The sequence below is a fragment of the Malaclemys terrapin genome, chromosome 4 (assembly GCF_027887155.1).
Source record: "Malaclemys terrapin pileata isolate rMalTer1 chromosome 4, rMalTer1.hap1, whole genome shotgun sequence".
Classification (NCBI taxonomy): domain Eukaryota; kingdom Metazoa; phylum Chordata; order Testudines; family Emydidae; genus Malaclemys; species Malaclemys terrapin.
This window is the reverse complement of record NC_071508.1, coordinates 36,944,191-36,960,444: the sequence shown is the minus strand read 5'-3', so window position 1 is coordinate 36,960,444 and position 16,254 is coordinate 36,944,191. Positions and strand designations below refer to the sequence as shown.

Here is a 16,254-nt window from a genome sequence, read left to right as displayed (position 1 = left end):
CTACACATAAATTATATCAGATTAAGGAAGGTCTGAATTTAAATTGGAGTAACTGTTCCTGAATAACTCCATGTGTGGACACCTCTTACTCCAGAATAAGAGTGCCTTTTTTTTCAGTTTAGCTTAATCCACTTTCAACATATATTAAGCAAACTGGGAGTAAGAGTGTCCACATATAGAGTTGTTATTCCAGAATAACTCCAGATGTAGACAATCCTTCAGACCATGGTTAATGAAGTGCATGGCTGCTCGTACGATCTCACATGTACAGTTTTAAGAGTATAGACTGGCACAGGTGTGGTTAGCTCAGTACCAAATCCCATCCTCAAAGTTAGGTCCTATAGAATTAGTACCTCCTTTACTCAGTTTCCAGGTGTGGGGAAAAGCGGACCAGATTCAGTCCATTTGAGCGTTCAGGGATTTTGATGTCCAGATTTTTCCAGGCCTTGAAAGAACCAATACTAAGCTGCTGAGAGATTTGAAATAAGAAAAACATGTAAGGTGCCATTTTAGTTTTTACATGATGCCTTAAAACCTTTTATTTTTTTATGTAGAAGCCTCTTCAGCTCGTGGTTTAAAAACCTTTGCCTCAGGCAGGTCTTGATTGACCAATCTTTTGGATGGGAGCCAAACACTCTAGCCAGCTGAGCAGTTATGGCCAGTATCCCATCCTTATTTCGACCCCTTAAACTGTCTTACATACAATTTACCTGTGACTTGGCTCTGTTTGAATTGTTTGGGATCTCCTGGTCAGTTCCAGAGTTTCAAACCACAGCTGTGCCCAAGGGCTGGCCTCATGCTTTGTCTCTGCACTGTCCTTGGGATGACATTCATCGTCCTTTACCATGGCTGTGCAGCTCTCATGGCTTGGTCGTGGTGTATCAAACACCAATTGTACCAAAGGCAGATGTGTTTCTTCAGTTCCCACCGTCTCGCTCATATAACATCTGTTTACGAGTCTGGCTATGGGTGGTGGCAAGATCCATTTCAAGGTGCCTCCATCTTTATCCCACAGGCTATGTCAAATGGCACATCCTCTTTTATATAATGATTGGACAATGCTGCAAAAGCTGTCCCCCTTGCACACAGCCTGTGGGTCCAATCTTTATCTCTGGCTCATTGCCTGCAGACAAAAAGTATTGCAAAGGCTAGATACCTCCTAGAATCATAGGGCTAAAAGGGACTGCCAGGGTCATCTAGTCTAACCCCCTGCCAAGAGCTAAGAGTGACCCTCACTCTTAGCACCTTCTGACAAGACTGACACTGTCAGAAAGAAAACCAGCTGTTTCCTTCTGAAGGGACAGCTTGTGAGGAGGGTGGCCTCCCAGGATTTGCAGGGCTTCTTTTGAAATGTTTGTTTCTCTGTCAGCCATAATATATTTTCAGTGTGTGCACACATGCATTCAATGTAATTTTTGTATTTTTGTAGTTTGCAAAATAAGCCAAGTAATAATGGTAAATATTTTCTACTAAACTATTTAAGAAATGTAGAAACTTAAAGAAAACCTTTGGTTTCCATTTCCTGCCCCATAATTACTACACTGTAGCTTCCCCTAATATTTCAAGGCTATTTTCATGTATTAAATCCATGTTTAACCATTTTCATAACATTACTCTACATTATTGAAAGCACAATAAAAGCAGATACACTTGTACTCCTATATATGGATACCTTAAATTTGGCAAGTGTTACAGTTTAACTTACAAAATGGGCACAGAGTATGGTAAAAGCAGTTAAAAATGTCATCAACAGCTTTACAGAGAATAGTTTAAACGAGGCTTGCATGTTGTCTCATAATTAATCAATTTTACTAAAAAAAATATAGATTATTTGTATCTTGGTTAGTAAATTAGCAGAAAAAAAGTAAAATGGATATTTCTCACACAGCTAGATTTCTTTTGCGCTAGGACATGAGTATATTTTCTATAAAATAATGTCACGATTGTCAGCTCGTTAGGGCTGGTGCCATCTTTTCGTTCTGTTTGTACAGCGAGGTCCTGAGCCAAGGCTAGGGTTCCTGGATGCTACGGTCATACATATTATTGCTTGTGTATTATCATAGCTAATTAATTCTTATTCCTGCAGAGACCACTGACGGGATGAATTGCCCCATCTTCCTTAACTGCATGACACACTGTGATTCTGTTACACTAACGTTCATCTGCAAATTTCTCTTTCAGCTTTATGTCCTAAACAAACACCTGGACGACCAGGTATGTGACATTCTAACAGAAAATTGTGTTGATTACAGGCATTAGATCAGAGCAGCCAGATGTTTAGTTTACCACTAGAAATAAGAAATAACACCTCAGACTGTGTAGTCTTATCACATCAGACTGTGTAGTCGGGGGAGGCAATCAGGTACCCCACATTTCCGGTTATCTGAACACCCAGTTAGCCAACCGCCCAGTTATCCGAACATTTCAGATGTCCTGCAGGCCATTCAGATAAATAGAATTCTATTGCATGTGCATGGAAGGTCCTATAGCTTTTACTCACATGACTAATTTCAATGGGACAACTTATAATCAGGCCCATAGTTAATTGATTTGGTAATAGTTTATGCTGGATGTTGCATTATAAGCATAAAGTAGCATTATTATTGTTTAAATAGCTTAACTGTAACATTAGTGATAAGTCTTTTTTCTGAATTTCTGATTCCATATTTCTAATGCTTCACGTCACTCCCTTAGATTACAGGGTGAAATATAGAGAACACATACAAAACAAGTACAGAGTAATAAAAGACTTGAACTCTCGGCTTGGTGAGAACGTGACTCTAAACAGCAGATACACAAAGCTGATTATTGTAAAGAAACATTGTCACAAAAAGGAAAGAGAACATGAAATAATGACCTTGGGATGGAGACATGAAGAAATAATGACTAAGCGAGCTAGTTCTATCACCCTGCGTAATTTATTTAAATGTTCTGAAGATGGACAAACACCACAAATTGTTGTGCTGTTAGGAGCTGCAGGGATTGGAAAAACCATGACAGCAAGAAAGATTATGTTTGACTGGGCAGCTGGAGAGCTCTATAAGGAAAAGTTTGATTATGCTTTCTACATAAATTGTAGGGAAGTGAACTTTGGCAGTGAGGAAGGAAGAATTGCTGATTTAATTTTAAAGAATTGTCCTAATAAAAATGCACCAGTTGAAGAGATTTTGATAAATCCAGAGAAACTCCTGTTTATAATTGATGGTTTTGATGAACTGAGATTTTCCTTGGATCAGCCAGAAGACAATCTGTGCTCTGATCCCTGTGACAAGCAGCCAATGGAAATTACATTGAGCAGTTTAGTTCGGAAAACTGTTCTTCTTGAATCCTATGTAATAATCACTACAAGACCAACTGCTCTGGAGAAACTCAGACAGTGTTTGGAATGTGCACGTTATGCAGAGATCTTGGGGTTTTCTGCAGCTGAGAGGGAGGAATATTTCCACAAGTTTTTTGGGAATGAAGAAAAAGCAAGAAAAGCCTTTAACTTTGTCAAAGAAAATGAAATGCTCTTCACCTTATGCTTTGTCCCCATTGCGTGTTGGATCATTTGCACAGTTCTGAAACAACAGATGGAAGCAGGTGAAGATCTTGCACAAACATCCAAAACAATCACTGGTGTATATATGCTCTATCTTTTCAGTTTATTAAAGGGTCACAGCAGCAATTCAAAGAAGCACACACCAGCTAACTTGAAGGGACTTTGCTCCTTGGCTGCAGATGGAATTTGGAAGCAGAAAATACTCTTTGGGGAAGAAGATGTCAAGAAGCACGGCTTAGATATATCTGACTCTCTCTTTCTGAATGAGAACATGTTTCAAAAAGATATTGACTGTGAGTGTGTCTACAGCTTCATTCACTTGAGTTTTCAAGAGTTTTTTGCAGCTTTGTTTTATGTGTTGGAGAAAGAAGAAACAACAACCGTGGAAGATTCAGAAACTGCTATGAACAATGTGAAAAAATTGTTAGAAAATTATGGAAAATCTAGAAATTACTTAATGTTAACAGTGCGATTCCTGTTTGGTCTCTTAAATGAAGAGAGAATGGAGGAGATGGAGAAAAAACTTAGCTGCAAAATTTCACCCAAAATTAAACCAGATTTACTGCAGTGGGTTAAAACAAAGCCAAAAATATCGTCCTTGTCCCTGGAGTCTGAGGAGCTCTTTTTGGAGCCTGATGAGGAGTTGTCATCCTTTAAACGTAACGCTGAGATGATTTACCAGCTTGAAGAGTTTCACTGTTTGTATGAAATTCAAGAAGAGAGTTTTGTGCAAAGTGCACTCAATCGCTTCACTGAGCTATATTTAGCTGAATATAATTTTACCAAAATGGATCAAGTGGCTCTTTCATTCTGTCTAAAAAACTGTCGGAAGCTGGAGACGCTCTATCTAAATCTGTGCACGTTCGGATTTGAAGACCCAAATGAAGATTCCCTACGGCCACCCAAGCAGCCACGTTTGTAAGTAGTGTCTGAGATAGGAAAAACACCTACATAATTTCTTAAGTAGAGAAACATACATTGTGGAGGGAGAAGATAATTTAAAAAGGAAAGATGGCAGCAGTATGAATGACAAAGGTCTTACAGATGAACTTCAGATCAGTGGGAGAAACTGGGCAGTCGGGTGACATGTCAATGAGGCATTAAGTACCAAAGCAGCTGATGATTTTAACAGTAAAACTGAAAGGATCTTGTGTGTGTGACTTTCTGTTCCCTCAGCTGGGCTGACACTTGTGAGCACTGCTGCCTACTGTTTCCAAGGAGGCTGGGAAGATGGCGCTGCTCTGGGGCTGCAGAGAGTCACCCTCTCAACCACATTAAGGTGTTCACTGAAAAGACACAACTGCTGAAACCGGGTGCCCGAATAATGACATCCAGGGCAAGGCACAAAAGGGATTTTTAAAATCTAAGTTACACAAGTTACTAATAAGTGCAGGAGAGGGGGAGGACAAAAACATCCCCACACACCTATCCTTTTCTTCACCTCATGTGGAGGATCAACAATATTCTCCTCCTCCACCCCTGTAGGCCTCTCCTGACCCAGGCCAAACACTCCAGGAAGGTCCCACTCCCTCCCTTGTCAACCTCTCTCTCAGTAAGGGGATTCACATCTGCATAATTTTGTCCCCTGCCACAGAGATGGGACACTGGGAAAGCGTGCCAGAATCAGGAGAGGGCCAATTCACTGAACATGTGTTAGCTGATGACAGAAAAAAAAAATCTGTCCCATATTATCAGTACATGCTGCACTTTGCGCAAAATAGGTGAGGGCAAGAGTGAGGTGATTATGGGTGGCTGGGAACAAGGAATGCAGAGAGGGTCTGCTGGTTCTGGATTCATGTCTTCAAGCTGGTTGACTTTTACCAGCCCCCCCAAAAAACAGTGGAATGCTCGAATCAATTTCAAGCCCTTCTGTTTTATATCGGTTCTTATAGCATGCTCATCACTATCATCTGAGGGATTGCCAGTAGTGTTTGTTCTCTCATCCTCTCCCCAGAGGGAGAAGTGTGTGCAGCAGGGGTGAAAGCAATGTAAAAGACTTACTGGTACGGGGACCTGACTCCGGGCCCCTGGAAGGGGCGGGGCATTGGGCAGAAAGGGCGGGGCTGGGGGGGTCAGCCTCTCCCAGCCAGCCCTTCCACCCTGCCTGGCCTGCACCACCTGGGGCTCCAGCGGTGATTTAAAGAAGCGGCAGCTGCCCCTTTTGCTCCCCACTGTTGGCGGCTCGGGCGGGGGGGGATAGGGACAAAAGGGGCGCTTTAATGTCAGCTGTGTACAGGCCAGTACCGGCGGCCACTTCTTTCCGGTACACCGTACTGGCCTGTACTGTCCACTTTCACCTCTGATGTGCAGTGTCATGTTTTGTGTGTGTGTGTGTGTGGGATGGCTCCCTTGTGAATCCCACTCACAGACGCATGGAGTAACTCATATGCAGTGTATGATTACGCCATCCAAGAGGATATTAGCATGTTCAGGAAAGAGAATTAAAATCTGTTTCCAGAGATCAACATAGAACATTTCTATTCTCTCTTATTTAGGGAAGGGCATCAGGATGAGCCGACATGTTCGCCTATTTACCTGCTCTGTCAAGCATTGAAGGATCCAAACTGTAAATTAAAGAAACTAAAGTAAGAAGCTATTTTTTTCTTTTTAATATCCTCCTATTATTGCTGTTATCCCAGAAGTTCTACAGCACCGTAGCTCTCCTGACCCTGTCTGCTGTAGTGACTATATAGAAGTGTTTAGGTGCTCAGGAATTTAAATTTCCATTTACAGTATACTCCCTATTGCCCAAATAGCTTGGGGGACACAGATTTTATATGGATAATTGGGAGTTTGGATAGCCAGGAGCATGTCCCCTCTCATTCACTCCCATGACAGTGGGGCTGTAGTGAGCTCCCTGCACTGCTGCAGGATACACGATCCCTGCAGGAGTAAGGTGCAGCGACTGGTGTGGCCCTCAAGGGGTTGAGCAGAAAGCCCCAGCCAGGACTGCTCTGCCCTGCCAGTACCACAGCCTTCTTGTGCTTGTGTAACGCCGACAGACCCCGGTCGCTGGCGGGCAGGATCGAACCGGGGACCTGTGGAGCTTAGTGCATGAGCCTCTACAGCATGAGCTAAAAGCAAATTGGCTGTTAGCTAAAGCTGTAGAGCAGACTCATTTTATCTCTCTCTCTAAGTGGTCTCGGTGCCACAAGATGGAACAGAACAGCACACCCAGGAGGTGTGTGGGTTACACTTGCACCTGCAGGGAAGGCTACTGTTCTGGTGAGGCAGAGCAGAGTCCTGGTCCGGGTTCTCTGCTGTCACACACCAAGATGTAGGTGGTGCAACCTAGTGGTCGGAGCAGAATCAGAGGGCAGAACCAGAGTTGTGATCAGGAGACAAGCCAGTGTCAGAGTTAGGATTCAGGAGATCAGAGGCAGGTAGGAACTAGGCTGGAGTGGAGCAGGCAAAGGCTGGACAGGAGACAGGTCTGGTGCCAATGCAGGCGTGGAACGCATTAAGCAGCCACAGTGCTGTTCTTGCTACAGAGCTTCAATGATCAGTCAGGGAGCACAGTTACTTAGTGAGGGTTTATTGGTCTCAGCTGAACTCATGGGTTGATAGGCAACCAAGCCTGGAGGCAGTTGAGTTCATGACATCTGCTTTGCCCTACGGGGACTGCAGCCTCCCCTCCACACCTTGCACCCGCAGGTGTCACCAGCCCAGTGGCGGTACAGGGAGCCCTCTGCAGTTCCGTTGGCATGGCCCCGCTCGCTCACTCTCATGGCAGCAGGGCTGCAGAGGGCTCCCTGCGCTGCTGCTGGGCTGGTGACATCCGATCCCTGCAAGCCCAAGGTCTCTGCTCTAGTACACATTATCCGAATCCCTAACTTGTCCCCCAACATGAGATGCATGCTGCAGAGGTTGTGTCCCCCAGCGTGAGGTATGTGAGACAAGAGCTGTGAGAAACATGTAGCCAGGATGATAGGCACATTTAGGTGAAAGTTCAAGATGCTCCTGGGAAGGAATCTCAGAGGAGTCTATACTATGACCTTATCTTTGTAATGTCTGGTAAGGTGGATCAGTCACTAGAGTCTGAGGCTCACTTGCTAGCTGAGTTACAGTCATGCTCAGTAGGAAAATGATCTTCCATGTAAGAAAATTAAGCTCATGTTACAACGAATGCTTCAAAAGGAGCTTATGACACAGGGGCTGTTTAATGGGGGTTCAGAAGTGTCAATCCCCATATGAACCAGAGGATAAGGGCTGCAGAGACACTTTGTCTGGTTCCTGATAGGCTGGAATGGCTGACAAATGCCCCTGGATGGAGTTAGTCTTTAGTAAATACTCAGATGAAGGAGTCAGTCAAGCTGTTTTTCTGTGGCGCAAATACAGGGGTCCCATGGACATGTCTGCATCCCACCAGAAACACTTTTCACTGGACATTATTGGTACTTCTTGTAGTTGGCAGATATGATTCCAGGAAGACATGAGCCATTTGCTCTTGTCTATGGCTCTGTACACTGTCAGGAACCAAGCTGTCAGGGAGAGGGCTCCAGCATAGGATGGAGCAAGATGTCTTCATTTTACATGATGATTCAAGACTAGACTCTCAGCCTGATGGGATCATCTTTGATCATCTGTGCCACAGCTGAGAGCTATACCTGTCCTGGCCAGTATGAGGCTATGAGAATTCTAGAACCCTTGTCTCTTCTCTGATGTGCCAGTGCCTTTGTTATAAGGTGCTGGTATCAAGGTATGCAGGAGCATCTTTCTCCAGGGATAGAGAAGACATCCCTTGCAGCACTCTTCTAGGGGCTATAGATTCATGGATTCCAAGGCCAGAACACACCATTGTCATTCAGAGTGACCTCATCTAGAACACAGGCCATAGAACTTTCCCTAGAGCATATCTTTTAGAAAAACATCCAATCTTGATTTTAAAATTGACAGTGAATGGAGAATCCACCATGACCCTTGCTAAATTGTTCCAATGGTTAATTACTCTCACTTAACATATATGCCTCATTTCCAGTCTGAATTTGTCTAGCTTCAGTGTCCAGCCATTGGATCCTATTACACCTTTCTCTGCTGGATTGAAGAGCCCATTATAAAATATTTGTACCCCATGTAGGTACTTATATGCTGTAATCAAGTCACCCTTTAAACTTCTCTTTGTTAAACTAAAATGATTGAGCTCCTTGAGTCTATCACTATAAAGCAGGTTTTCTAATCCTTTAATCATTCTCATGGATCTTCTCTGAACCCTCTCCAATTTATCAATATCTTTCTTCAATTGTGGACACCAGAACTGGACACAACATTATAGAAGTGGTCACACAAGAGCCTCACACAGAGGTAAAATAACCTCTACACCCCTGCTTCAGATTCCTCTCGTTATGCATCCAAGGATCACATTAGCTCTTTTAACCACAGCGTTGCACTGGCAGATCATGTTCAGCTGATTATCAACCACAATCCCCCAATCTTTTTCAGAGTCATTGCTTCCAAGAACAAAGTCTCCCTTTCTATAAGTATGACCTACATTCTTTGTTCCTAGATGTATACATTTACATTTGGCCATATTAAAACATGTATTTGTTTGCTTGCAACCATCTTACCAGACGATCCACTGTGTATCAATGACCTGTCCTCTTCATTATTTACTAGTTTCTCCAATTTTTGTGTCATCTGCAAACTTTATCAGAAATTTTTTATATTAAATTAAATTATGGAGATATACCTATCTCATAGAGCTGGAAGGGACCCTGAAAGGTCATCGAGTCCAGCCCCCTGCCTTCACTAGCAGGACCAATTTTGCCCCAGATCCCTAAGTGGCCCCCTCGAGGATTGAACTCACAACCCTGGGTTTAGCAATGTTTTCTTCCAGGTCATTGATAAAAATGTTAAATAGCATAAGGCCAAGAACTGCTCCCTATGAGACCCCACTAGAAATACACCTCAATGCTGACTCCCCATTTACAGTTACATTTTAAGACCTATCAGTTAGCTAGTTTTTAATCCATTTAATGTGTGGCATGTTAATTTTGTATCATTCTAGTTTTTTAATCAAAATGTCTTGCAGTAGCAAGTGAAATGCCTTGTAGAAGTCTATGTATATTACATCAGTAGTGTTCCTTTATTAGTCAAATCTGTAATCTCATCATAAAGAGCTATCAAATTAGTTTGGCAGGACATGTTTTTCATAGAACCATACTGATTGTCATTAACTGTATTACCCTTCCATAAATCTTTATTAATCAAGTCCCATATCAGCCACTCCAGTAACTTACCTGGGATCAATGTCCGTCTGACAGGCCTATAATTACCTGGATCATCCCATTTACCCTTTTTAAATATTGGCACAATACTAGCTTTCTTACAGCCTTCTGGAACTTCCCAGCTGTTCCAAGACTTACTGAAAATCAACATTAATGGCCCAGTGAGCTCCTCAGTCAGCTCTTTAAAATCTAGGTGAGCATGGGGGTATGACTCAAACAGCAAACAAGATAGTGGTTTAATCTAGCTCTCCTCAATAAATGGGGAAGAAATGAAAACAAATTAAGAAGATAAAAAGAACTAAGCCAACCTGAATCCACAGATCTGTGCCCTAAATATGAATAACGCCTCTTGGAGCCAGTTTTAAAAAGAAGGCTGGAGAAAGTTGGACAGCTCCCAGTCCCAGAGAGCAGACTCTGAGGTAGAATATCCAACAACAGAATCCAGAGCCCTCAGCCTGCAGAATATATTGATAATTACTATGCAAACGGGGAGATGTTGAATTGGACCCTCGTTGTCCTGTAAAGAGACAGAGGGTGAGTGCAATAAAAATAATAATTAAAATTGTACTATTGTGTCTGGGGGAGGAAGTGGGTCATCAGTGGCCATTTTGGAAAGGTCAGACAAACAAAGGGGAAGTGTGGTGGCATCTTGAGAGAGGTGTAACAAGCAGGAAGGAAAGACAAGAAGATCTAGGTGTCTGGGAAGGAAAGATCTCCTCTTGTACAAACATCTGACTCCCCTAAAACAAAGACACAGCCACAAAAAGTAGTAACGGCCCTTCAGCAAACAAACTATGGAGGCAGGTGGAGAAGCACCAGTCACTAAGGCTGATGTGAAGGACCCGCTGTTAGAAATCAAAGAAGTGAAGAAGTAGGGTGTCCAGATGCCCCGTTTTTAAAGGAACAGTCCCATTTTTGGGGACTTTTTCTTATATAGGCACCTATTACCCCCCACCTCCTGTCCCGTTTTTTCACAGTTGCTATCTGGTCACCCTATGAATAAGGAAATGAGGGAAGAGTAATGCAGGCTTACATTAAAGATATAAAAATGAAATTAATGATAAACTAACAGATGTGGAAATAGGATTAAATGAACAATCCAACAGAATTACTAATATAGATTGAAGAATCCAAATAATTGAAAAAAAAGAGAACAAGAAATAGAATTGAAGCTGCAAGACATGGAAATTAGAGAATGCAGGAATAATTTAAGGATTAAAGGTTTTCCAGAGGAAACTGAAGGGTGAAATCTGCTGGACACATTGGTCAATATTTTTCATACCATTAAAACTGGGTAATAAAGATGCATTCATACTGAGAGGGCTCACAGATCTTTTTTCCCTAGGCCCCAAGCAGACTCCAGACCAGAGATGGGATTGTCCATCTACACTATTATCAAGACAAGGATAAAATACTGAGGGCTATGAGGAAGAGAGCTGAACCATTGATGATTCTTAGTCAGCTCATACAAATGTTCCAAGATCTGGCATCTGCAACCTTTAGAAAGTGAAGCGAATATACAAGGTGACCACAATTCTTAGAGAGAACAATATAAGATATAAGAGGAGTTTCCCATTTAGATTAGCCTTTAGATGGAAGAGCAGATGTCTGTCTCAGATCCAAAAGAAAGGAAACTGGTACGTATGGACATGGGTACAGGAGAATCAGCTCAAGAGCAATCTGAAGGGGATCAAGGGCATCGGTCCCCCTGGTTGCCAAGAGTCAGTGAGATTAAAGAGAGCCAAAATAGCTCAAACAGATGCATCATTAAGACAACTGAACAGACATGAGAGCAGAAGAAAAAGTCCAGATCCCAAAGAACACGATCAGTACTGTAAGACATTACAATGAATAATGGCTATTATATCCATGTGGTTATAATGATAAAGGGTTAGAGTTAAATGGAAGCTGCATGCAGGATAGTTTACTCTGTGTGGATGTAGTATCTTTAATGGTTATAAGAATATAGGTTTTTTAATGTTGTGAATTATATTTATATTATATAAACAAAAATTAATAACAAAATAGCAGGAGACCTAGATCTGCCTTATTGAAGTAAGTTTGACTTTAAAGTAATAACAAACATTCCAAAATTTACTTTAATTGGAAATGGGTCATCTATGGTGGAATATTTTAAGAATAAATGAACTCAAAGATAGCATTGTAATCTCAGAATGCCCAATGTTACAAAGGTGTTAGATAAGATTATATAAGACTTGGTTCTTGAAACATTAATAAAAGAAAGAAAAGAAAACGTTCCTTCAATAGGGAGCTAACGTGCCCCCGGAGGACATAAGGAAAATCTGGATCCTCACAGATAGAGGGGACCAGATGACTATGGGAGAATCAATAGGGAGGGGAATGAGAGGGAAATAGAGGGTAAGAGAACAGTAACATGTTAAATATTGTTATATATTTCAACAGAAAAATTATACTAAAAACTTAGGGCTCAGAATTGAACATTATAGTAAATCAAATGCAGAATCAAGGTACAATAATATAGGTGTTAAAAAAAGGAAAAGTGATGTATGTAAATCTTAAAATTACTGTGTAGGATGTGAACTCTATCTAAAATGTCTTATTTAAAGAACAGGCACAAATGTAATGGGGACATGGCATCTGACTGGGGTAATATACTGTGTGAGAACAGACTTGGTACTTATGGGTGAGTTTATTATGCAATGACTGTTAATGTTAAGGGGGATAAACAATCCAATAAAAAGGAGAAGGGTATTCTGCTCACTGAAAAAGGATTTTCGTAGTATAATCTAGTTACAGGAAACACACCTGAAGAAAAATGATGATAAATACCTGTATACATCTGGAACACAGCTACCTTGTCTCCCCAGGGCAATCTAATAGAAGAAAGATGGCAATATTCTTTGCCAAATGCTTCCATTTTATTTTTTCAGCACAACTCATAGATACAAAAGGCAGATATATTTAATTAAGGGGGCCTTGAAAGATAAACTTCTCATATTAGCCAAAGTACCTGCTCCCAGACAAGGGCAAGCTTCCTTTGTTAATAGTTTTTTAGAGGTTTATGAAGTTTTAGAGAAGGGGATATTATTCTAGGGGGGATTTTAACGAGGTGCTTAATCCCACTTTGGATCGATCAAATGTACCCAGAGGGCGTTTGGGAGGAGCAAGTGCAAATTTGTTGCATCACTTTAGAAAATGTCTGGCAGGAGATGAATCTGGATGTTAGCAACTATACATATTCTGCAACTCATGGATCTTATTCCAATATTTATATGATTTTTATTTCTAGGACCTTGGCTAATTTACTAAAAAAAGAGCTTTGTTATATGACCCCCTTAGAATTCAAGAGCTGGAATACAATTTTCAGAAGTGTGTGTATATATAGTAATAAGAAAAGGATTAATAAAAGTGTGTTCTGGGATGCCAAAAAGGTGGTAATGAGGGAGCACCTTATAAATAAAGCACCATACCTCAAAAAGATGAGAGTTCATGAAGAAGAGAGTTTGGTTAATAAACTTTCTATTTTGGAAGGTAGACATACAAGAGTGTATAAGAAAATAATCGAGATAAGAGGGAAGATTAGCTTATTACAAACAGGTACAGATGAGCAAACACTGAAATATATTAAACAAAAATATTATGAAAAGGACAATAAGGCTGATAGGCTTTTCCCCAGAAAGTTAAAAAAGAAATCAGCCTTCCCCCTGATTAGAAATAAAAAAGGGAAATTTAGTAACTGGCATCAAAGAGATCCCTGAATTGTTTGTTAACTTGTCCATTCTTAGTACTCTTCATAACAGCCAAACCCTGAACTTATAAATAGATATTTGAGAAGTGTGATGCTACCTCAACTCTCAACGGCTTATGGGGCAGCTCGTGATAGGCAAATTGCTGCAGAGGAATTTGAAGTTGTAATTAAGACTTTAATATCCAACAAAGCTCCAGGTCCCAGTAGGTTTTCTGGCATCTCTCTGATAATATCAGAAGAACTCTCAATTTGATCTATAATGTTAATTCTAGCAATTCTTCCTGTGTGCTGCTTTCTTTGGATGCTGAGAAAGCCTTCAACCGGCTGGAGTGGGAGTACCTCAGACAGATTTTGGTAAGGTTTGGTTTTGGAAATCAGTTTTCTACAGGCATTTTGGCCCTGCATTCTCATCCTCAAGTGTCTGCTTTGGTTAATGGTCATGACTCCACTCCCTTTAATTTGTTTAGGGGTCTGAGACAGGGTTGTTCCTTATCCTCCTTACTGTTTGCTTTGGCAATGGAGCCATTTGCAATAAATGTGAAAAACAGCCCCTTGTAAAAGGCATCGAAACATCTTCTGGATTAGAACACAAAATAGCGTGTATGCTGATGTCTTGTTATATTTGCAGGATCCAGAAGCCTCATTAAAAATGATAGAATAATTGATTTTGGAATTTGGGCAGGTATCAGGCTTCAAAATAAAGGCTGACAAATCTGAAATTTTTAGGAATTAATATTCCTGAAGGGGTCAAAACAAACTGTTGACAGCTACATACATTTAAAAGGGCTAAGGAATCTTTAAAATATTTGGGAATAAATATTGTGGAGAAACATAAAAATTCTTTTTAAAAGCAAATTATCCCGCACTGTGAAATAAAATAATAAAATACTTGGAAGAATGGAACTAATATGAAATTTCTTGGCTAGGTAGAGCAGCCTCGGTAAAGACGAATTTCCTCCCAAAGTTATTATTTTTGTTTCTGTGGATCCCTGTTGGTATCCCTGACATGACATTAAAAACATGGCAGGATGTGCTATTAAAATTTATATGGAAACATAAAAGACAAAAGGTGAGTTGTAAAATTCTGTTTAAGCCTATAAAGTGAGTTGGACTAGTTTTCTCCTAATTTGTCATCTTCTTCTTATGCATCACAATGGAAAAGATATGATCAATTAGGTTCACAATAGACCATCTGAACATTGGGTAAAACTTGAACAAGACTGGAGCTCAAATAAAGCTATTTATAGTAATTGTTGGTTTTAAGAAAAAATTTAGGTCACCAAATATAAAAGTCACCTGTTCATCCAGTCTACCTTAGCCACTTTGGACAATTTTTTAAAATTTGTGTTGCGAAAGGCCCTCTTCCTTAGCTATTTTCATTAATAATCAGGAGATTATCCCTAGGAAATATCGAAGTGACTATTCATTGTGGGTAAGAGTTGAGATGACTCAATTTGGACAGCTGTTCCCGGATCCTGATTTAAAATCACACCAAGAGATATGTAATAAGGTAAAAATCCTGTATTTTTAATATTTACAGGTCAAACACTTTATTGTGAAATCTAGTTACAAGACAGCTCTATCTAGACTTTTAACTGCATTTCAGGAGTTGCCCCAGGAGCAAGCTGGAACAAAAGGTTTAATTGCTAAGACATATACAATTTTGATTGAAAAAGACGTTGATAAGAAAACAACCCAGATGAAAATATGGGAGAGGGATTTGGACAAAGAAATTGATCTGGATGAGCAGGTCCCTATATGGCAAAGGAGATATACATCTTCAATTTCTGTAGCTCATAAATATTTTTTTTTATAAAATACTGTATTCATGGCATGTTGCTTCAGTTAAGATCCATCATATTTTTGCTACTAGGGAGGTGCTCTGTTGGAGGGGTAGCAGGGAAAGGGGAAAATACTTGTGTCCAAGAATTTGATAGTTTTTGGAGGAAATTGTTAAAGATTTTCATCTTATAACAAAACGCCAGCTTCCTGGGAAACTCTCTGACCTACTTAATTAATGCTCCAGTACAGGATCTATGTTTTAAACTGAAAAACAAATTAATTTCTTTTTTATTGTTAGCAGTAAGACTTTGTATTGCACATTATTGGAAAATTCTGACTTCTCCTATGGAATTGTGGTATAGTAAACTATGTACTGTCCTTGTACTGGAAATGCTTTCAGACCAAATACGTACACAAGAGAGAGGCCAAAAAGAGGATAGGCATTTAGAAATTTCGTTACCCTTTTTAGCATACTCAGAAGAGGAGAGCTCCCCAACCAGCAAGCCAATATCTTTAGCCAGATTCTATGAATATTAACTGGATCCTGAATAAGTAATGTACAATGTGGTATTTTATTGTAACTTTGCCTTACTAAAAAGTTTCAGAAAGAAAAAATCTGTATGAGCAGAAGGTTAGTAGCTTCTTGTTCAGATGGGTGGCAAAGACCTCTGGTGTCCACCAAGGGAGGAAGATGTGATCTCTTTGTTATAATTTCCTATCATTGTACTACAGCTGGCTCGGTTCCCCTGCAGGTAGCAACAGACACCAGCATTTTTACTAAGAGCATGGTTAGGTGACACCCTGGTTAATGACACTGGCAGGCAGTCTGCACCAAGGGAGCTGCAATGGTGAGCGACTATAAGAACAATTTCATTGTGGGTATGTCCACAATGCAACAAAAAAACCCTGTGGGACCGAGTCTCAGAGCCCAGGTCAGCTGACTCGAGCTGGTGGGGCTCAGGCTGCAGGGCTATACA

General features: G+C 40.7%; 2 protein-coding genes across 2 annotated transcripts in view; one reads left to right on the top strand and one right to left on the bottom strand.

Annotated features, from left to right (window-relative positions):
- The window catches only part of LOC128836107 (uncharacterized), a 342,237-nt gene that overhangs the window by 55,765 nt on the left and 270,218 nt on the right, over positions 1-16,254 (bottom strand). The gene's annotated exons all lie outside the window — the stretch shown is intronic.
- Positions 1-16,254, top strand: part of LOC128836344 (NACHT, LRR and PYD domains-containing protein 3-like) — a 51,942-nt gene that overhangs the window by 4,504 nt on the left and 31,184 nt on the right. Inside the window, exons 3-5 of the mRNA XM_054026550.1 lie at positions 2,182-2,214; positions 2,695-4,459; positions 6,037-6,126. Of these exons, the coding sequence (XP_053882525.1) occupies positions 2,182-2,214; positions 2,695-4,459; positions 6,037-6,126 (1,888 nt within the window). The remainder of the gene's footprint in view (positions 1-2,181; positions 2,215-2,694; positions 4,460-6,036; positions 6,127-16,254) is intronic.